The sequence below is a fragment of the Schistocerca nitens genome, chromosome 1 (genome assembly GCF_023898315.1).
Source record: "Schistocerca nitens isolate TAMUIC-IGC-003100 chromosome 1, iqSchNite1.1, whole genome shotgun sequence".
NCBI classification, from domain to species: domain Eukaryota; kingdom Metazoa; phylum Arthropoda; class Insecta; order Orthoptera; family Acrididae; genus Schistocerca; species Schistocerca nitens.
Genome location: NC_064614.1, coordinates 629,317,051 through 629,339,885, shown reverse-complemented (window position 1 = coordinate 629,339,885; position 22,835 = coordinate 629,317,051). Strand labels below are relative to the sequence as shown.

The following is a 22,835-nucleotide window of genomic DNA, read 5'->3' as shown; positions in this document are numbered from 1 at the left end:
CCATAGTGCTCAGAGCCATTTGAACCAATCTGTAAGGCTCAAACCTCTGGGCGTAAACAAGTTTCGGTCCACAAAATCATCAGTAAAGGGCTATAACAACGCAGTAAACATAATGTGGGATACACAGCCAAACACAGAAAAAAATATTTTGAAACTTTTCAGTTGTAAGGTTACTTACAAAGTTGGACATTGATGCTCTACACATACATATGATTACAATGGCACCTTGCTATAAACTTTCTCTGTCCTATTTGCTAGTCAACTTGTAATGTTCCATGACATTTTGTTAGGAAATTTCATGTTACGCTCTTAAGATACTCACGTGAATATGGAGAGGAAAACTATTATTTGAAGTTAATTGACCTACAGTGGAACCAATTACTGTCGGTTTCTGTTTGTGCACAGCAAAGAATTTACGCAGGAGTTGCACCTCCCGTGGTGGGCATGAGTGGCGAACGGACGTCCTCAGTTTCTGTGGTGGGCGTGTTATTCCGTGTAGCCGCTGATGGAAGGAGTTAAGGTGGCCCGCCAAGGAATAACCAAAGAGCCTGTATTAGTAATAAACGTTATTTAAAATATAACTGACTTACTCTACGGTATACAGTACATAGAAAAGAGGAGCCTGGTGTCCATTGTAAAGTACATTCTATTAATGGTTAATTTGAGAGTACCTGGTTGAAACAATGGAACTCTGGTTATGAACGTTTTACGTTACTTGATGGGAGAAGTTAGTTCTTTTTTCAGCTAATTCACGAAATCTTGGGGAAACATTAACTGGGACTGAATAGCAGAAACTGTTCACCAAGATAAATTTATAGGCGACCGTAGAAACCAGAAGATACTAGCAAACAAATCGAATCTAAAAAAAAGTCATGTACTATTCCGGGAGTAGGTATGGAACTGGTACGTTCTACGTCTCCCACTGAGCACTAGGCATACGATAAGCTTGTGTCAGAAGGTCACGATCACAAGCTTGAAGTTTGTTAGCAACCCATCGTATCACAATCCCCTCTACAGTTAATGTCGGTGATCCACGCTTGGCTGGCCGGAACTACGGCGGTGGAAGAAGTTATGACCACAAGTACTTTTCCGGAAACGGGAGGAGAGGTGGTGACATGAAGTTCCTGAACAACAGATATACGTCACTATCCTGGATTAAATTCCAGACTCGTATTGTTTCATGTAGTGATGATATATGGAGCTAGTGATAGGGTTACATGTCTCGTGTGTTGACGTTAAGCTCGGCCACCCGCTTGGTGATATAGGAGAGGAGCAGACTACGATGTGGCACTGGTTTTCACCCTCTGCCTTCTCTCATCATTAACGGGCCACCACGCTCTACGCGCATCCATTAGGGGAAGGAAAGCCTGTTCTGGTAGGCGGCTCTGCCTATGCCTAGGGATCCTTCAAGCCAAACAATGCCCTAAAACATTTTCTCTCATTATTGTATCCCATCAAAAATATTACTGTTCGTATGATGTAAAACGTAAATTATTATATTACTGAATGAAAGTAAAAAAAATGATAGTTATTGAAACAGGAAGAAGCAGCTGGTGACCCAAGGCTGGAGCGGCAATGGCAGCCCCGGCAGGTGCCGTGGTGGGTCAGTGAGAGGCGGCGGCGAGGAGCCGACAGCCAAATTGGATTCCGGGCCGCGGAGATCCTTCGTGGCGAAGGGAACCCCCGGCCGTGTGTCCTCTGATACGGGGATTCGCAACGAGACCAAGGAAACGGGTGCAGCGCCGAGCCGCGTCCCGTGACCCGCGGCTTCGTGCTGTTTGTTGGGCGACCTACATCGCAGGCGCTCGATACAAGCATTCGCAGTGGCTGCTTCATTTCAATGCAGTAGATCTGAGTGCACGCCGGCAACGTGATTCGCGCCGAGCTAGCGACGCATTCAGTGAGCCCTGATGACCAGTGAGGTCAATCTTTTTACGGGCCCATCTGTTCTCACCACACAAAATTTTCATAAATTTGATAGGTTCTAATCATTAGAGTAGAAAATCGTTCATTAACTGTTGAACGTTTTATTTATACTCTTTTTTTCAAATCAAAATTGACATTATGAATTCATTATATGTATTGTCATCGTGTCTCTCGCTTCACTTAACACAGATGACAACATTTCTTAGAAGTTTTGATAGACGACCGCGAAACAGTCCAGTAATCTCCATATTTGCCCCAAGACGAACATGTGACCCTCTGCTTTGAAACTTATTTCATATTCATCAAAAGTTTTAGTCTCCCATTCTGTTTCCGATATTAGAAGCCACCAGTCAACTGTCTTGCAACATTCCTGGGAACTCCATCCCACTACGTAAGGTTCACACACTTGAACAAATTTATCAACATCTTCGTCGAAATAGTACCTGGAAATAGCGGGCAAACAACAACCCATCACTTTGTTTTCACCTTGGTATTTTCTTGCAAATTTTGTGATGTCTATATGTATTTTCTAAATTATGGAAATAGCAACATGTTCTTAGTTTTTCCACGACGTGACTGGAATTTTATTGTTACACTGAAAGTTAAATTCCCTTCCCTCCAGCTCATATTTGTATTTAATCATTAGTGGAAGCCCGCTGCTATTGGGTCCTTTTGGATTAACACAACATTTTTAATTTTTAGCAGCAGTTTCATTGTATTCAGCGTTTGAAACAACAATGAAATGGCACCATTCTGCCGTGTGCTGCCAGCTGTAAATAACGCGTGTGACATATTGAATATAGGTCAATAGTTTTTATGCAGTAAGTTGTAAAATTCCCGGTGCATATTAAGTGCACGTATTACCTGTGATATGAACTCGAAGATATTGCTCTGGACAAAAGCATGTACAGTAGCTGTAGCTCTAAACCAGAATAGTAGCTGAGAAAGCGCTCGGGATATATATAGGGTATACGGAAGTCCACCTTATCAACTTCTAGGACTTGTGGAAGGGAGTGATTACATAATATTCTGAATAGGAACCAATGTCCGATAACGTACCGTTTCCGTGCTACAGCCATTAGAAAACGTGTTTGCAAGGCAGGTATGTAACAGGGTAGTTACTGTAGTGGGTGCTTACGTCCGATAGGCTAATGTCATCTGACGTCTTTACTACCTCTCTAACCTGGTTCGAGCCTCATTCGCGTATCTGTGAGATTTACAGCAACATGTTTGAGTACATTTGCAAAATATACCGACATGATCCTTCTGAATGGCGAAGCGCATGGCAATGAAAGACCTGCTCGTCGCCTTTATCGAGATCGTTCTCCACAGTGTCTGACTCCATCACACACTCTTTTCTCCACAATTACGCAACGGCTTCCAGAAAGGATATCTTCACCATCAGCAGGCGTGACTGTAGTTGTCGAAGGAGACGCCACAAACCCGTTTTGGCAAGATGCTGTACCGCATCAGGTTGAATAGAACCATGAGCAGTTTTTTTTAATTTTAACAACGAGATCTTTAAGACAAGTGATGTACTGGGTCACGCTTAATCAATTACTTGTAAAAGTGATCGAGTTACGAACACTTTTTCAACTGGTTGTAGCATAGGAACGGTACGTTTCAGGACATAGGTTCCAATTCAAAATATTATCTACTCACTCTCCTCTAAAAGTGCTAGAGGTTTGTCACGGGAATTTCCGAACACCAATTAGGATCCTGACAGAGGGAGGGGGGGGGGGGGGGGGGGAGAGACACCTCCATAGAACACAGTCGCTGCAAGAAACATCTAACTAAAAAATGGATACTGATCATCAGGTATGTATGTAGAAAAGTCGTACAGCAGCAGATAGAGATGATCCGGCCATTGTATAGAGAATGCTTATAACTTCAACGTTTGTCATATCTCATTCTTACCGAAAGACAGTCATAAAGCCAGAAGAAATTAAGTTATTGTGTACAGGATGTCAGTAGCACCTAAATCAGTGTCCAGACACTCACAGATTACACAGGAACTAATACTGAAGGAAGCAAAGCAAATTTAAAAATTGTGAGCTCCTTTTCCGTTACAAACGAGGAACTAGGGTTACAGATACAATTTAGCTTCGCCCCACCTCAAATATGATGATTTAGACGTTATGGCCAGTGACTTTGACTAACAGCTGAAGTCGCTAAAACTGAACGAGGGTCCGAGACCCAATGGAACCTCTATCATCTTCTGTACTGAATTTCCAGCTGCTAACTGTAGTTTACCGTAGGTCATTCGAACAAAAATATGTGCCTCCTAGTTGGAAGAAACCAATGGACTCATCCATCTACAAGATAACAGAAGTGATCCACAAACCTATTATCCAGTGTCACTGACATCCATCTGTTGCGGAATCTTAAAACACATTCTGAGCTCAAACGGAATGAGGTACCTCGAATAGAATGACCTCCTACATGCCAACTAGCAAGGATTTCGAAGACATCGATGATGTGAAACCCGCCTCACTCTTTTGTCACATATTATGAAGAGGGCCATGGATCAAGGCAGTAAGAAAGATTTAGTACTTATTGGCTACCGAAAATCCTTTGAAACAGTACAAACTTATAAACAAAAGTAGAACCATACTATAAAACGATATCTGTGGTTGGATTAAGGAATTCTAGGGAGGAAGCAGCATGCTGGCATTGTCCAGAAGAGTGTAGTGGGATACGTGTTGCTCATGTTAAGATGTAAATGTCGTGTGACTAGAGCCTCCCGTCGGGTGGACCGTTCGCCGGTTGCAAATCTTTCGATCTGACGCCACGTCGGCGACTTGTGCGTTGATGGGGATGAAATGATGATGATAAGGACAACACAACACCCAGGGCGTGAGCGGAGAAAATCTCCGACCCAGCCAGGAATCGAACCCGGCCCCTTAGGATTGACATTCTGTCGCACTAACCACTTTTATTTTTGGTGCAATAATTTTTATTAAACATATACATATACAGGGTAGTCCATTGATAGTGACCGGTCCAAATATCTCACGAAATAAGCATCAAACGAAAAAACTACAAAGAACGAAACTCGTATACCTTGAAGGGGGAAACCAGATGGCGCTGTGGTTGGCCCGCTAGATACCGCTTTCATAGGTCAAACGGATATCAATTGCGTTTTTTTAAATAGGAACTCCCATTTTTTATTACGTATTCATATACTAAGTAAAGAAATACGAATGTTTTAGTTTGACCATTTTATTCGCTTTGTGATAGATGGCGCTGTAATAGTCGCAAACGTATAAGTACGTGGTATCACGTAACATTCCGCCAGTGCAGACGGTATTTGCTTCGTGATACATTCCCCTTGTTGAAATGGACCGTTTACCAATTACGGAAAAGGTCGATATCGTGTTGATGTATGGCTATTGTTATCAAAATGCCCAACGGGCTTGTGCTATGTATGCTGCTCGGTATCCTGCACATCATCCAACTGTCAGGACCGTTCGACAAATAGTTACGTTATTTAAGGAAACAGGAAGTGTTCAGCCACATGTGAAACGTCAACCACGACCTGCAACACATGATGATGCCCGAGTAGGTGTTTTAGCTGCTGTCGCGGCTAATACGCACATCAGTAGCAGACATATTGCGAGAGATCGGGAATCTCAGATGGCTCTGAGCACTATGGGACTTAACATCTGATGTCATCAGTCCCCTAGAACTTAGAACTACTTAAACCTAACTAACCTAAGGACATCACACACATCCATGCCCGAGGCGGGATTCGAACCTGCGACCGTAGCAGTCGCGCGGTTCCAGCCTGAAGCGCCTAGAACCGCTCGGCCACACTGGCCCGCTCGGGAGTCTCAAAAGCATCGGTGTTTAGAATGCTACATCTACATCGATTGCACCCGTACCATATACTTATGCGCCTGGAATTGCATGGCGACGACTTTGAACGTAGCGTACAGTTCTGCCACTGGGTACAAGAGAAATTAAGGGATGATGACAGATATTTTGCACGCGTTCTATTTAGCGACGAAGCGTCGTTCACCAACAGCGGTAACGTAAACCGGCATAATATGCACTATTGGGCAACGGCAAATCCACGATGGCTGCGAGAAGTGGAACATCAGCGACCTTGGCGTGTTAATCTATGGTGCGGCATTATGGGATGGAGGATAATATGCCCTCATTTTATCGATGGCAATCTAAATGGTGCAATGTAAGCTAATTTCCTACGTAATGTTCTACCGATTTTACTACAAGATGTTTCACTGCTTGACAGAATGGCGATGTACTTCCAACATTATGGATGTCCGACACATAGCTCGCGTGCGGTTGAAGGGGTATCTGACGTCCCCGGATTTCTTTCTGTGAGGAAAGTTGAAGGATATTAGCTATCGTGATCCACCGACAACGCCTGACTACATGCGTCAGCGCATTGTCAATGCATGTGTGAATATTAGGGAAGACGAACTACCCGCTGTTGAGAGGGATGTCGTTACACGTATTACCAAATCCATTGAGATTGACGGACGTTATTTTGAGCATTTGTTGCATTAATATGGTATTTGTAGGTAATCGCGCTGTGACACCATACTTTCTCAGAAATGATAAGTTCACAAAGGTACATGTATGACATTGGAACAACCGAAATAAAATGTTCAAACGTACCTACGTTCTGTATTTTAATTTAAAAAACCTACCTGATACCAACTGTTCGTCTAAAATTGAGAGCCATATATTTGTGAGTATTACAGCATCATCTATCACAAAGTGAAAAAAGAGGCCCAACTAAAACATTCATATTTCTTTACGTTTTACACAAATATGTTATAATAATGGGAGTTCCTATTTTAAAAAATGCAGTTGATATCCGCTGGACCTATGGCAGCGCCATCTTACGGGCCAACCATAGCGCCATCTGGTCTCCCCCTTCAAGCTAGACAAGTTTCGTTCTTTGTAGTTTTTTCGTTTGACGCTTATTTCGTGAGATATTTGGCCTGGTCACTGTCAATGGACCACCCTGTATATATACAATGCAACAGTTCTTCAAGATACCATTTGAACATATACAAATGATTGTTAGTTATACAAAAATATTGGAAAAACATTAAATACAACAAAATATAACATATTCTGTCTTCTTCCTTTTTTGTCTTTTTTTTTGTGTGATGAGTGTATGGTGCTTACGCCGGCCGAAGTGGCCGCGCGGTTCTGGCGCTGCAGTCTGGAACCGCGAGACCGCTACGGTCGCAGGTTCGAATCCTGCCTCGGGCATGGATGTGTGTGATGTCCTTAGGTTAGTTAGGTTTAACTAGTTCTAAGTTCTAGGGGACTAATGACCTCAGCAGTTGAGTCCCATAGTGCTCAGAGCCATTTGAACCATTTGTATGGTGCTTAGCAAGAGGGTAGTGAAATGTCTGTGGCAACAACAAAAAATCTGGGGCTACCGTCGTTGGCGGGGCACGGAGGTAAAAGCCCACGATTCGTTGGATGAGGAGCCATACGTTTCGTTTCAGGGGGCACGTAAGACGGTGCTCGTCGGTGTCTTCGAGCTGACAGTCGGGCAGAGTGGGGAGGTGGCCAGTCCTATGCGATGAAGTCGACTATTAGTCTGGCATTTGCCACAGACTAAAACATACCAGAGTGCAGGCACAGGCGACGGTAAAAAGGGTGCATGAACACACCCTCAAACCTTTCGCCAATTAATGTCAGGGTGCTGTAGCACCATGGGGTCGCAAGGGTTGGACAGCATAAACAAACCGTAATAATCTTTTGTACGAAGAGGACGGGCGACTGGAATATCGGCCGGAACGTAGCTGAGTTCTATGAAACAATTAGCGACATGCTACAATAATGGAGAAATAGGTGCCACATTGATCGGTGGATCGAAAGAAGCTGGTCGAGGATATCTAAGAGACTGCGTGTTAAGGACAGGACCGGCCCCTGCCAGTGCCGCAACAGAGTGTGGACAAAGAGTGCAGAAGATCGTGCCCGCACGTTGACGAGTCCGAGGCCACCTTTTGCAGGAGGCAGTGTTAGAGTGTTGTAGCGGCCTTTGAAAAGTGCCCCTGCTGACAAGAAATATCCAAAGGCTGATTGGATGCGGCGGCCAAGCAGTAACGGCATTGGGAGGATCTGGGGGACGTGTACCAGTTTAGGGGCGACATACATGTTGACTTAGGACACACGTTGGAGTTGGTTTAAGTTACGGTGCACTTGACCGCGGACATGGTGCCGAATCGACTTCAAAAGCCACTGTGCCGTGTGTGGACCTCGTAAATTCGATACCCAAGTAACGAAGGGTGGTACTGACTGGGAGTGGGGTCGGTACCATAGCCGGGAGGCTCCGCCCATTGTGCATCATAGTCGATTTACGGACATTAAGAATGCTACCAGAAAGACGTCCATGCTGGTGGATCCATTGGATGGCGTCATTGAGTTCCGTGGAGGAGCAGGTGAGAAAGAAGAGGTCGTCCGCATAAGCCCTGCAATGAAAGGTATAGTCACGTAAAGTGAGAACCTGCATTCTAGAGGTAAGACCAGTGATAAGAGGCACAAGTGCAATGGCATATAGTAAGGAAGACATAGGGCATCCTTGCCGCACAGAGCGGCGTATAGGAATCGGTCCTACAAGCCTCCCATTGACTTGTACCATCGAGACCGCGGGAAGCAGTAACCGGTGAATGGCATCGCCAAAGAGTAATGGGAACCCCATACGTTTCGCCACCATGAGGAGGAATGGGTGTCGAACGCGATCAAAGGCACTCGTGAAATCGAAGGATACCAGTGCTGCACGAAGGCGACAAACCGACGCCAGCGCGATGAGGTCACGGCATTCTCTTAGGGCTGTTTGTAAGGTGGCGCCACAACCACGTGCAGTCTGCTCCGGTGAAAGGACAGTATGTAAGACAGTGAGTATGCGCGGGGCTAAGAGGCCTGCATTGATTTTATAGTCTGCATTCATTAATGTAAGGGGGTGATGTGCAGAGACATGAGATCCTCCCTTCGGCTTAGGAACAGGTAGAAGAATGCCAGTGACGAATTCAGGTGGAATTGGGAAGGACGGAGTAAAGAATTCCTGTATCATTTCCGTCCAGCGAGGAAACATCAACGGGGTGAACGCCCGGTGAAACTCCACGGGGAGACCATCTGGTCCTCGTGATCTGTTCTTGGCCCCCTTGTTGACCGCATCTACCACCTCTTCTGCGGTGATTGCAGACATCATGGACGTTGACTCCGCTACGGTGAGGGTCCGATCAGTGGAAGGACGGAGATCACCACGAATTGGCGTTGCCATCGGTTCGTCGTCATAAAATTGGCGATAATGTTCTGCAAAGGCAGACACCACTGCCGCCTGTATTGTGTGAACACCATCGGAGGTCGTGATGTTGGGGACGACAAGTCGACGTCGATGACGATGGTCGGATGCGGCATGGATTGTGGATGGTGTTTTGTCGTGCAGGAGGTCCTGTCGTCGGGAACGCACCACGACACCATACAGTCGTGCACCTTGGAGAGAGAGGAATCGGGCCTGTCATTCCCTATGGGTTTCAGGTGATGGAGAGAGCGCATCGAGCTCACGGAGGACGGCGTAGTGAAAATATGTGGTGTCTCGATGCCATACTGCTGCTTCCTTGCCACATTGCATGAAGACTTTTCTGATCACAGCTTTGGCACATTTGAGCCACCAATGGATCGTTGATGTGCACTGCGGGAAGCGTCTTTCGTAAGATGCCCATGTAGTGGCAATATATCGTCGGCAGTGTGGATCATTAAGGAGGGCGGTGTTCAGCTTCCAGTAACCTCTGCTGCGTGACTGAGGTGGCAAAGCCAGGGAGCAAATGACGGCGAAATGGTCCGAAAAGGCAAGGGACCATCGTTCTGCTTGGGAGACTTCGTTGCCAAGGTGGGCAGAGACATAAAATCGGTCCAGCCTGCTCGCAGAATGTCCAGTATAATGGGTAAAACCGGGGCCATTGCCATGAATTTTCTCCCAAACGTCCACTGGATGAAAATCTTCGATTAAGGTGAGCAGCGCCTGGCATAGAGAATAACCACGCATTTGGCCCTGCGGATGGAGGACGCAGTTGAAATCGGCTCCCATGATAAGGCGCTCATAGCGCCCTGCAAACAGGGGCGACACGTCGTGTCCGAAAAAAGTGGACCGCTGCCGACTGTTCGTGGAGCCAGATGTTGATGACGCGCGTGTCGAAGATGGTAACAGCCATTACCCTTCCACAGGCAAGGATGGTCGTGTCCTTGACTGGGATTCCTTCGCGTATGTAGAAAGCCACTCCACGCCCTGATTGATCACATGTGGACGTGTATGAGTCAAAGCTGTAGACCGGTGGTAGTGTGGCAACGTGTACTTTCTGAAGAAGGACGACTTCGACGTCAGAGACCCGAAGCATGTCACATAGGAGCTGCAGCTTGGGTGCAGTGCCGATCATGTTGATGTTCAGTGTGGCGAACCGGTACGTTTGTTTCAGTGGTGGTGGACGCGCATCTACCATCACCAAGGGAAGTATGAGGAGCGCACCTAGTTCCATCACATCTGCTTCAGTGCCTCGCTTTTGATGTTAACAGGCAGCCCCGTCCGGTGGGGGCAACTCATCCGGAGGAGGGGGCGTACCTTCCTCAACTTCGTGGGTCTATCCAATGTCCATGGGAATTGCATCGTGGCGAGAGAGATCTGGAGCTGTCGGTGGGGAGACAGGGGTCTCAACCCGTGCGCCGATCGTGTCACTGTGCGTGGCGACCTCTATGGTGGTCCAGTCCTGCGATACGTCTTGTTCATCCTGAAAGCTGTCCGCCGACCTCTGCGTGGAAATGTCGGCTGGTTGGGTGTCGTCTTCGTCGTCCTTTATGATGGCGCTTTGAGAACCCGTGGGTGAACGGCGGCGGCGTTTGCGCCTACGTGGCGAGCGTTGTTTGCGCACGTGTTCCTCAGTGTCGGACGACGGCAAGGAAACGCGTCGACCTGGTTCGAAGGCGTCGGTGGGTACAATGAAATTGTCAAACAGGTGTTGTGAAGAAGTACTGGTCTCCTCAGCGTCCGGTGCGGGAGCCTGTTCGGCGGTAGGGTTGTCAGGTGGGACGTCTGCACTGTCCGTAGGTGAATGGGACGGTGGGACGTGCCGATCGGAGAGACCGGGCGACGGACTGGACGAAACTGTAGACGTGGCAACAGCCCCTACGTAAGTGACCGGTAGGGCGGTCATCATGGGTGTGACGGACGCTTCCGACAACGGAAGCTGCACGACACGTCGTTGAATGCATTCAAACCGTAGGTGACCTTCTTTCCCGCAGCCGTAACAGGTCCGAGGTTGGCCGTCGTATATTATAATGGCACGGTAGCCTCCGATACGTAGATAGGAAGGCACGTGTTTCTGCAACTCGATGCGAAACTGTCTGACACCGTTTAAAACGGGATAGGTTTGAAATTGTACCCATCGTTCGGCAACATATTCCAGAACGTTGTCACAGGGACGGAGCGCCGCGATGACAACGTCTGCTGGTAGTTCGAACGGCAGTTCGAAGATCCTTATTGTTCGTGTGCCGAGACCTGCGTGATCGACGGTAACGGGTCCGACGTTGCCGTCGGAATGACAGAAGCGCAGTCCACGTTTTCCCTGCTGAAGCACCTTTTCGCAGGCCGGATCGTTGATCATTTTGACGTACACGGCACTGCTAACTATGGACAAGTGGATACCAATTAGATCCGCTGGTGGTATTTTAACTTGTGCATGTTATACAGATTGGTCCATTGATCGTGACCGGGCCAATATCTCACAAAATAAGCGTCAAACGAAAAAACTACAATGAACGAAACTTGTCTAGCTTGAAGGGGAAAAAGCAGATGGCGCTACGGCTGGCCCGCTAGATGGCGCTGCCATAGGTTCAAAAATGGTTCATATGGCTCTCAGCACTGTGGGACTTAACTTCTGAGGTCGTCAGTCTCCTAGAACTTAGAACTACTTAAACCTAACCAACCTAAGGACATTACACACATCCATGCCCGAGGCAGAATTCGAACCTGCGACCGTAGCGACTGTAGAACCGCTCGGCCACCCCGGCCGGCCGCTGCCATAGGTCAAACGGATATCAACTGCGATTTTTTTAAAAAAATAGGATCCCCCATTTTTTATTACATATTCGTGTAGTCCCTAAAGATATATGAATGTTTTAGTTGTACCACTTTTATCGCTTTGTGATAGATGGCCCTGTAACAGTCACAAACATAAGGCTCACAATTTTAGAGGAACATTTGGTAACAGGTAGGTTTTTTTAAATTAAAATACAGAACGTAGGTACGTTTGAACATTTTATTTCGGTTGTTCCAATGTGATACATGTACCTTTGTGAACTTATCATTTCTGATAACGCATGCTGTTATAGCGTGATTTCCTGTAAATACCACATTAATGCAATAAATGGTCGAAATTATGTCCGTCAACCTCAATGCATTTGGCAATACGTGTTACGACATTCCTTTCAACAGCGAGTAGTTCACCACCGTATTTTCACACATACATTGACATGCGCTGACGCATGTAGTCAGGCGTTGTCGGTGGATCACGATAGCGAATATCATTCAACTTTCTCCACAGAAAGAAATCCTGGGTCGTCAGATCCGGTGAACGTGCGGGTTATGGCATGGGGCTTCCACGACCAATCCACCTGTCATGAAATATGCTATTCAATACCGTTTCAACCGCATGTGAGCTATGTGCCGGGCATCCATCATGTTGGATGTACATGGCCAGTCTGTCATGCTGTGACACATCTTGTAGTAACATCGGTAGAACATTACGTAGGAAATTAGCATACATTGCACCATTTAGATTACCATCAATAAAATGGGGGTCAATTATCCTTCCTCCCATAACTCCGCACCATACATTAACCCACCATGGTCACTGATGTTCCAATTGTCGCAGCCACCGTGGATTTTGCCGTTGCCCAATAGTGCATATTATGCCGGTTGACGTTATCGCTGTTGGTGAATGACGCTTCGTCGCTAAATAGAACGCGTGCAAAAAATCTGTCATCGGTCCGTAATTTCTCTTGTGCCCAGTGACAGAACTGTACACGACGTTCGGAGTCGTCGCCATGCAATTCCTGGTGCATAGAAATATGGTACGGGTGCAATCGATGTTGATGTAGCATTCTCAACACCAACGTTTTTGAGATTCCCGATTTTCGCGCTATTTGTCGTTTCACATGTGGCGGAACACTTCCTGTTTCCTTAAATAACGTAACTATCCGGCGGACGGTTCGGAAACCTGGATGATGTCGTCCAGGATACCGAGTAGCATACATAGCACAAGCCCGTTGGGCATTTTGATCACAATAGCCATACATCAACACGATATCGACCTTTTCCGTAATTGGTAAACGGTCCATTTCAACAAGGGCAATGTATCACTAAGCAAATACCGTCCGTACTGGCGGAATGTTACGTGATACCACGTACTTATACGTTTGTGACTATTATACCGTCATTTATCACAAAGCGAAAAAAGTTGTCCAACTAAAATTTTCATATTTCCTTACGTACTACACGAAAATGTAATAAAAATGGGGGTTCTTATTTAAAAAAAAACACAGTTGATATCCGTTTGACGTATGGCAGCGCCATCTAGCGGGCCAACCATAGCGCTATCTGGTTTTCCCCTTCAAGCTATACGAGTTTCGTTCTTTGTAGATTTTTCGTTTGATGCTTATTTCGTGAGATATTTGGCCCGGTCACTATCAATGGACCACCCTGTATACTAATGACTCGGTAGGCTGCATGTACAGTAACAGTAAACCTTTTACAGGTGATGCAATCAACTATAATATAGTATTATGTAAGGAAAACTCTCAGAATATCCAGAAACGTTACTGGAAGTTTTCAAAGTGGTGTATTGATTGGGAAATTGCTGTATGCGTCCAAACATGTGCAATTGTTAACTTCAAAATTCATGAAAACTTAGTAAAGTGTTGCTACAATATTAATGAGTGGCAACTGGAATAAATCAGCTCTTACAGCTAACACAGTGAAGCAATTTCTAGGGAAGTGAAGATAATACACGCCAAGTTGTAGGTAAATTACATCGTCGACTTAATTGGAAGGATACTGGCAAAATGCAATGTCTAGAAACGAGGTTGCCGAGAAAAGTAATTCCATAGGCTTCCGGAGGCAGTCATTGACATGAAAGGCTTCTGAGTATCTCACCGTGTCACTTTATGAGAAGCTACGTATCGTTTTTTACATATGACACAGTCAGATACTCAGAAAACTTTTATGTTAAGCTGAAAAATAGTTGTTCGGCTCATCTTACGTTGTCGCTGAACCTTGTGGAATGATTCCATATAGGGCTAAAAGGGATACTAAATACAAAGAAAGGTAACACAAACGATCACAGGTAGTATTGACTCACGGGAAATCGTCAGGGGAAGAATGGAAAACTTGAAATGGCAGCGCTGTATCACTGACAAATGTCTATCGAAAGCCTCCCCATGAAGTTTTAAGAAGCACCACTGACTGAGGAACGTAATGTATACTACAACATCCTCCTCCTCCCGTAGAAAAGATTTGACTAATTGCAGCCTACATACACGCATGTAATCATTCTCCCCTCAGTCCATTCATTCTGGCCCTATCCTTATATGGCGAGAGGTGCGGACATTTTTTCCACACAGCAACATTGTCGAATATTATCGTTTTGGTGGTCCTGGTGTCGCGTTGTGGGGAGACGTAATATGACATGGGCATACTGACCTCCAAATATTTGAACACTATACACTCACTAGTCGATCTTATTGTGACACTGTATTCCTTCGCCAAGTGTGTCTTTTCAGGGTGTATTTGACTCCGACTTCTTTTTAATGGAAAACAATGGGAGACCGCAACGATCTGCGCAGGTGGAAGAGCACTTAGAACACGAAGATATGCGGTGAATGGACTGGCTTATATGTCCCCCCCCCCCCCACCCTCCCTACCACGAGTTAATTAGCGGTTGATCACATTGACCACATGTGGGATGCGTACGTGTAAAAAAGACCACGCTGGTGAAGGAATGCAACGCTCTATCACAAGATAGCCTTGTGGGCAGCAGCAGGGGACCACACTGTAGAACATGAGTTACTCACTATGCTGATCACAGACCCTACTAAGGACCATGTACCGCCGTTCTTAATGCCGAAGGGACCATGACAAATCGCGGTAACTTCTGTGGAAATGTTTTCCTTGAAAAAAAGTTTCAATGCTGTTAGTTTCATTGGGTATTGTTTCAATTACCTTTTGTACGATAACGTATCACTTTACTCTTCACCCTGAAGCTTAGATTCAGAACTGCTCGCTACTGCTTCGGGTTTTTTTCCCACCAATGTCAGTTGTACGTCAACAGTAATACAAAGCAGAATCCATAGTTGGCTACTACGCACGTCGTACATTGGTTCGTGGAATGTATTGGAAGACGGCACAAGGATGCTAGCTGAGCAGTTCCAGCAGTGAAGGAAGGCACATCACAGTGCCTTCGTATCTACATCTACATCTACATACATACTCCGCAATCCACCATACGGTGCGTGGCGGAGGGTACCTCGTACCACAACTAGCATCTTCTGTCCCTGTTCCACTCCCAAACAGAACGACGGAAAAATGACTGCCTATATGCCTCTGTACGAGCCCTAATCTCTCTTATCTTTTTGGTCTTTCCGCGAAATATAAGTGTGCGGCAGTAAAATTGTACTGCAGTCAGCTTCACATGCTGGTTCTCTAAATTTCCCCAGTAGCGATTCACGAAAAGAACGCCTCCTTTCCTCTAGAGACTGCCACCCGAGTTCCTGAAGCATTTCCGTAACACTCGCATGATGACCAAACCTACCAGTAACAAATGTAGCAGCCCGCCTCTGAATTGCTTCTATGTCCTCTCTCAATCCGACCTGATAGGGATGCCAAACGCTCGAGCAGTACTCAAAAATAGGTCGTATTAGTGTTTTATAAGCGGTTTCCTTTACAGATGAACCACATCTTCCCAAAATTCTACCAATGAACCGAAGACGGCTATCCGCCTTCCCCACAACTGCCATTACAAGCTTGTCCCACTTCATATCGCTCTGCAAGATTACGCCCAAATATTTTATCGACGTGGCTGTGTCAAGCGCTAGACTACTAATGGAGTATTCAAACATTAGGGGATTCTTTTTCCTATTCATCTGCATTAATTTACATTTATCTACATTTAGAGTTAGCTGCCATTCCTTACACAAATCCTGTCCAAGTCATCTTGTATCCTCCTGCAGTCACTCAACGACGACACCTTCCCGTACACCAAAGCATCCAAACAGCCGCACATTGCTATCCACCCTATCCAAAAATCATTTATGTAGATAGGAAACAACAGCGGACCTACCACACTTCCCTGGGGCACTCCAGATGATACCCTCACCTCTGATGAACACTCACTATCGAGGACAACGTACTGGGTTCTCTCCGTATTACTGTAACGTCGGATCGAACGGCTTGGCTGCCGGACTAGTGATCCGCAAATTAGGAAAATTTGCAGCAAGGCTGTATAATACTGCTACTCAGGATCGTGCATTCCGCAACTTGTCCCACAACGGGGCATGCTGCTGCGCGTCAGCAACTGTGGCAGTGTTTCCCAGGCGTACCATTACGTGACAACAAACGTAACTTTTCGTGACAACAGGGACGGTTTTGACGTCAGAATGTGTGCCGCTGGAACTGTGCTGCGCTTCAACTTTGTTCGTGACTTTGACTCCAGCGTCACCACTGATGCAATCTCTGCACCAGCTGGTAGCATCCATCGTCTGTAACTGCTACTACAAGCATTTGACATGCTTGCCAAAGCCAGCTAGGGTAATGCTCTCAACTGTCGAAATGGGACCTTCTCTCTCCTTCCCCCGTGGTGGGCTATTGAGCACTCACTAAGGCTAGAACTCCATCCCTGGTTTCGAGCAAGATCACACCAAGCCGGGCTAGCTGCCTGCCGAGCTGCCGACAACACTCGCTGATATGGAACATACTGGCAGATCGAAACAGTGTGCCGGACCGGGACTCGAGCTCGGGATCTGTGCCTTTCGCCGGCAAGTGCTCTACCAACTGAGCCACCCAAGCACACAGCTTCATTTCTGCAAGTACCTAGTCTCACACCTTCCAAACTTCACGGAAACTCTCCTGCATACCTTGCAGAACTAGCACTGCTGGAAGAAAGGATATTGCGGAGACATAGCTCACCCGCAGCCTCGGGGATCTTTGCAGAATGAAATTTTCACTCTGCAGCGGAATGTGCGCTGATGTGGAACTTGGGTAGCTCAGTAGGTAGAGCACTTGCCCGCGAAAGGCAAAGGTCCCGAGTTTGAGTCTCGGTCCGGCACGCAGTTTTAATCCGCCAGGAAGTTTCATATTTGAGCACACTTCGTCGCAGAGTGAAAACTTCATTCTGAAAACACTCGCTGCTTGCCGCCTCTCCGCTGCGGAGCTGTATTGAGACCAGTTACCTCAGCAAGGCTGCTCAGCCGGGCTGCTGCCAATATTGCAGTCGACTGTCTCAACAATTCCTATACTCGGGCACTGGTTGACTTCGCTGTTTAGAATGTGCTGCTAATAAGAGCAGTTTATTTTCTGGGAGTATTCACTGTCTTCGCCGTCGCCACGGACATCACATTACCCATTTCCTGATGGCCAGGCGGCTACCCTGCTACTCTTGGGTGACTATGTGGCGGTTACCAGCCTGCACCACTACAGCTACTGCAGTAATTGGATATTCGACTTTTTAACTGTTATCAATGTATGTCACGGAAATAAAGGTAACTGCGGTAGCGAACTATTACTTACAAGGAGACGGCACGACCCTTGGACGGGGATTTGTCCTCAATTTTGTGTGATAAAAGAGGACCCCTAACACCTCACGTGGTTAAAATATTAGGACGCACTACTCGAAAAATCCCGAGAAAAAACGATCCAAAGTTTCTTAGGTGCCGTATGAGTATAAAATGTTAGTCCATTACCGAGCCGCCGTTTGGCCTACATGGTTAGCGTTCGGACCGTTATACCAGATGTCTCGGGTTCGATTCCTCCTCTAGCACACATTTTTTTCTTCTGTTGCTTGCAAAATTGCAGCGCATTGTTACAGGAGAATCGTGAAATTAATTCCCGGGAAGATTGTATAAAAATTCATTCTATAATTGACCATCAATTATCGTCACTAATATTCCGAGACACGATTCAATATTCCTGGTTTGCCTCAAAATTATCAGAAACCCAAAACATTTTCGTAAGTGTTAATGGGGCATGTTTTTGTACAGATTTATTGCAAACGCCCTGTGATTGTAAAAAATCTGCTTTCATATGTTGAGCAAGAAGTCGCAAAAACTATTGCTTTGTTTGTTTTTACGATAATTACCACTGCGGTTCGTATTTATAATTATTATATGTATAAAAATCGAATGTTTCCCAATCGACTTTGTTATTCTGATTAAAACCCAATGTTTCTCTTCATATACTTTACAATGAAAAATGGAAAACCTACCGCCATGAATTGTGTTGTTGGACAAAAAGAAAGTAATTTTTATTCAATAATGTAACTAATTTGTTAAAGATAATGTAGGTTTGGGCAACTTTCTGAATAGTTGGTGGAATAACAAAAGAAAATGAAACAGAAGGGGGAAAAAAGTGCTGGAGGAGGAATCGAACCAGTCACCTCTGGCGTAAGAGTCCGAGCCCTAAACATCTAGGCCAGACGGCGCCGCGGCAATGCACTAACATTTTATACTCATACGGTACCTAAGAAACTTTGGATCGATTTTTACCGGGATTTTCCGGGTAGTGCGTCCTAATATTTTAACCACGTGAGGTGTTAGGGCTCCTCCTTCACCACACAAAATTTAGGACAAACCTCCGACCCCAAGCTCGTGCCGTCTCCTTGTTAGCTAGTCCGTACTGGACAACATCGATCCCTGGCCCGCGTGGCTAGCCGCGCGGTCTAACGCGCTGCTTCCAGAGCGGGAAGGCGTGCCGGTACCCAGCACGAATCCGCCCTGCGGATTAGTGTCGAGGTCCGGTGTGCCAGCCAGCCTGTGGACGGTCTTTAAGGCGGTTTTCCATCTGCCTCGGCGAATTCGGGCTGATTGCCCTTATTCCGCCTCAATTACACTGTGTCGGCGGTTGCTGTGCAAACACTGTCTCCTTGTACGAGTACCGCACAATTACTCTGCGACTCAAACATCTGGAGCCCCAGGAGCGGGGAGGGGGGGGGGGGGCTCCGCTGGGGGCCGAACCGCATAGCCCTGGGTTCGGTTTGTGCCGGTGGTGGGGTGGGTGGACTGCTATGACGTGTGGTGGTGTTGTGAACCACTGAGATCTACTGCGGGGCGAAGCCTCTCCGTCGTTTCTAGGTCCCCGGTTAGTACACACACACACTTACATACACACGAGTCTCTTATAGCAAAATAGAAAATATCGTTAAATAACGTTCGACATGGTGGATGTGTTTGGGTTCACTCTATACAACGGTACATGTGGTTCTCCGTTAACTTGTCTACTGTATGAAAAGCCAGCAGTGTGCTTACCTATGACGGTGAGGTTGAACCTGGCGGAGCGGGTGGGCGTGTTGCGGAAGTCGACGCGGCAGCGGTAGACGCCCTCGTCGCGCAGGCGCACGTCCTCCAGCACCAGCTGCGCCGGCTCCGACACGGTGCGGAAGTAGGCGCGCGGCCCGAACGCCTCGGGAGACGACCAGTGCGTCGCCTGGCTCAGCGGCCGCCCGCGCACGTCGAAGCTGCAACAGCAGGCGGGCGGCCACTTAACGTCGGCGCAGGGAGGGCGGCTTAGCTCTCCCAAGCTGCACGAGGAGGCAGTGTAGATGAAGCAAGTGACAGTAGGTCCGAGGCAGCACTGAGAGTGGCGGGCAACACGCGCTGTGTGGCTGAGTGCGAGACATTGTAGAAATCGAGGATAATCATAACACAATCATAATACATCCAGTCAGTCAGGCCGTGTCCGCAGCCGCGCGGCTCCTCTCAACTTCGTGCAAGTTCTGATATGTTTACATGTCACTAATTCCGCTATTTGTTCATAATAATGTTCTGCTCTTCGTCGTTCGCTTCTAGGAGAGTTTTATCAAAATCGTATTCTATTTTTATTTTCTAGGTCATTGCCGCTCCCATCATTTAAAAAAAAATTTTAAAAAGATTTTTAAATTTTAACTCCCGCTTTCACCAGATAACGGTATACTGGGCGTGAATGGTGAGGAGTGGTTACAGGGCAATGTTCAACGTTACTATGTTATAAATAGCCTATGTGAGTACTTTCTTGTTTCATTCAAAAAACTAACTATTGAAAAGTTTAATTTACACCTCAGAGTGGGGGGATCGAATAGTGTATATGAGCTCTTATTATATTACTTTTTGTATAGATTGCCTGACGATGCACCGATAAGTGGTGCGAAACCGGTCGCAGATTTAATAAAAATCATTCATACAGCCACTGCAGAATTTTCTTTGAAAACATGTCGAAGTTTGGCTGTGGTTGCCCGCCCTACAAAACAACAATCGGTAAATTTCTGGATCCACCAACATATTTTTTAATGTTTGGTGGAATAAAAAGAAGCGCCATGAAACGGGTTGTTGTTGCAAAACTTATAACTCGTAATGCATTTTGGTAGAATGCTACTGAGTTTACCAAACAGACACATTTCGCTAGAACTCACTGAATTAAATTGAATACTGACGATATATGAAGCAAAATGCGTTGAATTTGAGAGACTGGAAGGTGTTAAAAGCGGGTAGGTACACAAAGCAGAATATTCGGAAAGCATTTGTACTTGCAAAGAGAAAAATACCTGTGAAGATATGAACTGTAGTACATTTCGGTTACATACAGTATTAACAACGATTTACTGATTTTTTTAAACCAATTGAGGATATCAGTTCCATTTACAGCCTAGAAAATAGGGGCAATTTCCTGAAATTCCAGAGAATGAAGAAATGGGGGAAGTATTGGAATGCATTTAGAATGGCTGAACAAAGTGGACGTTCTCTGAAGCAATGACAAATGGCCTACACAAATATTGTGAAGTATAGTAAGGAGACATATACAACTGCTGTGACGCTTGGTTCATTCCGCGGAAGAAAGAAATACAGAATTTCTAAGAGTGCAGTAGATACTTAGATCGGTTAGAAATGGAAACGATAAGATGAAAATAAACAACTTAGAAAGAACGAGAAAGAGCCAAGTTCCAATGAGATTCTGTAGGGGGTAGGTAGGTAAACAGACAGAGGGAAGAGACGAAATGAAAGCTGACAGAGTGCTTTAAAATATAAATAAAATACGAAACAATCTGAAATACAAAACACTGGCAAGGTTGCATAATAAAAAGGCGTATAAAAGGTTTTATTAGAGAAAAAGAAGCACAGCGCCAACTTTCAGATACCCTATTATGAGGAAAAAGTCGATATGGAAACAAACGCAAAACGACACAGTGGCAGTAATATTTCCAGTAGCCTCAAATTTTTGCATAATATTGGAAATATTTTCTTTATTATACTTCTAATCTTACATCAAAAAGTTTATTTGTAATCAGATTTTTAATTTCGGCCCATAATGTCCATTTTGAGACCTAGAAAGGTATAAGCACTCAGAGGTAGCCTAATTTACAAACTTATTCTTAACTAAACGAATTTTAAGGAGAAAACACAGTTAAAAAACTGCACAACATATCCGTACAAGAATATCACGCCGTTACAAGTGATGGTACAGTCAAAATCAGTAGCCACTTCGGATTCGTTTAACAAATAAAGTTACGTAACGTGAAGAGCAATGCTGAAGCAAGCATAATGCACATGAGGAGATACTAAGTTATAACTGCCGTGCAGCAACAATAAACATGCCTCCATTCAATCCCAGAAAATGTCGCCGTCGCGCACGTCAGTTTACATGATTTAAAAAAAGTATATCCCTTATACTCAAACATATAACAACTTTGTTCACGTTTTATTAAAGGAAATATAGGAATTAAAACGGAAATGCTTGTGCTTACACATCATTTAATAGGAAACGATGCTTATTAGTACAAACACTAATGTCAGAAGACCGCAGAGTCTCTTTACACACTCAAAACAATTTTATTACAGTAAAAATTACAGCCGACCAGTGAGAGAATAATCAAATGTAGACAATGCGCTCACGCAACACGCCCTTCAGACGAGTGCTCGCAATAAACCTCAGGCATAACGGTAAAATGGAATAAAAATGTCACCGGACGCCATATCGCCCCTGCCAGACGCCATCCATGTAGCAACCACAATTGTAAAGTATCAGTGTGTGAAAACAGGTGCTATAAAAATATACATTCTTAAAAGGTATTGTAACGCATATGCCGCGTCAGGAATCCCGAGCCAATGTACAATATAAATGTTCATGACGTTTCAAATGTTTGGCTCGTAAATAAAACAAATTAATTAGGGGGCAGGGTACGCTCGTGCATTCCACACGCGAGTCAACAGCGGATAAAATGTTTCACAGAGGAATAATGGGATGATTTAAAAACATTACTGTGAAGTAGTATTATCTATTCTTGTGAACATGAACAGCATTTTTATTAACAAATAAGTTAAACAATTTTGTATTCTATGAACAATATCTTCGTATAAGGCAAACAGTAAAAAAAAAGTGTTCGTAACCTCGCCGTTGAGCGCCCATAAGCTCCAACCATACAGAGTAAGAAGAGAAAAAAAACGGATAAAAATAGAAAGAAAACTCTGCAGCTTGATAAATAAAAAAAAATTGAATTCATAAAACGAACATACTTGTACTGGGCCTCCACAATCCGTTCGACAAAAGGAACGCCTTAACAAGCAATTTTCCAAAACGACAAAATACTAAATTGTCGTTAAACATAAGAGTTTCGTCATACCTTACCTAC

The 22,835-nt window shown here is 45.3% G+C and overlaps 1 protein-coding gene across 1 annotated transcript in view; it reads right to left on the bottom strand.

Annotated features, from left to right (window-relative positions):
• LOC126191595 (uncharacterized) overlaps nucleotides 1–22,835 on the bottom strand; it is a 248,516-nt gene that overhangs the window by 212,067 nt on the left and 13,614 nt on the right. The window contains exon 2 of the mRNA XM_049932541.1: nucleotides 19,483–19,691. Coding sequence (XP_049788498.1) covers nucleotides 19,483–19,691 — 209 coding nt within the window. The remainder of the gene's footprint in view (nucleotides 1–19,482; nucleotides 19,692–22,835) is intronic.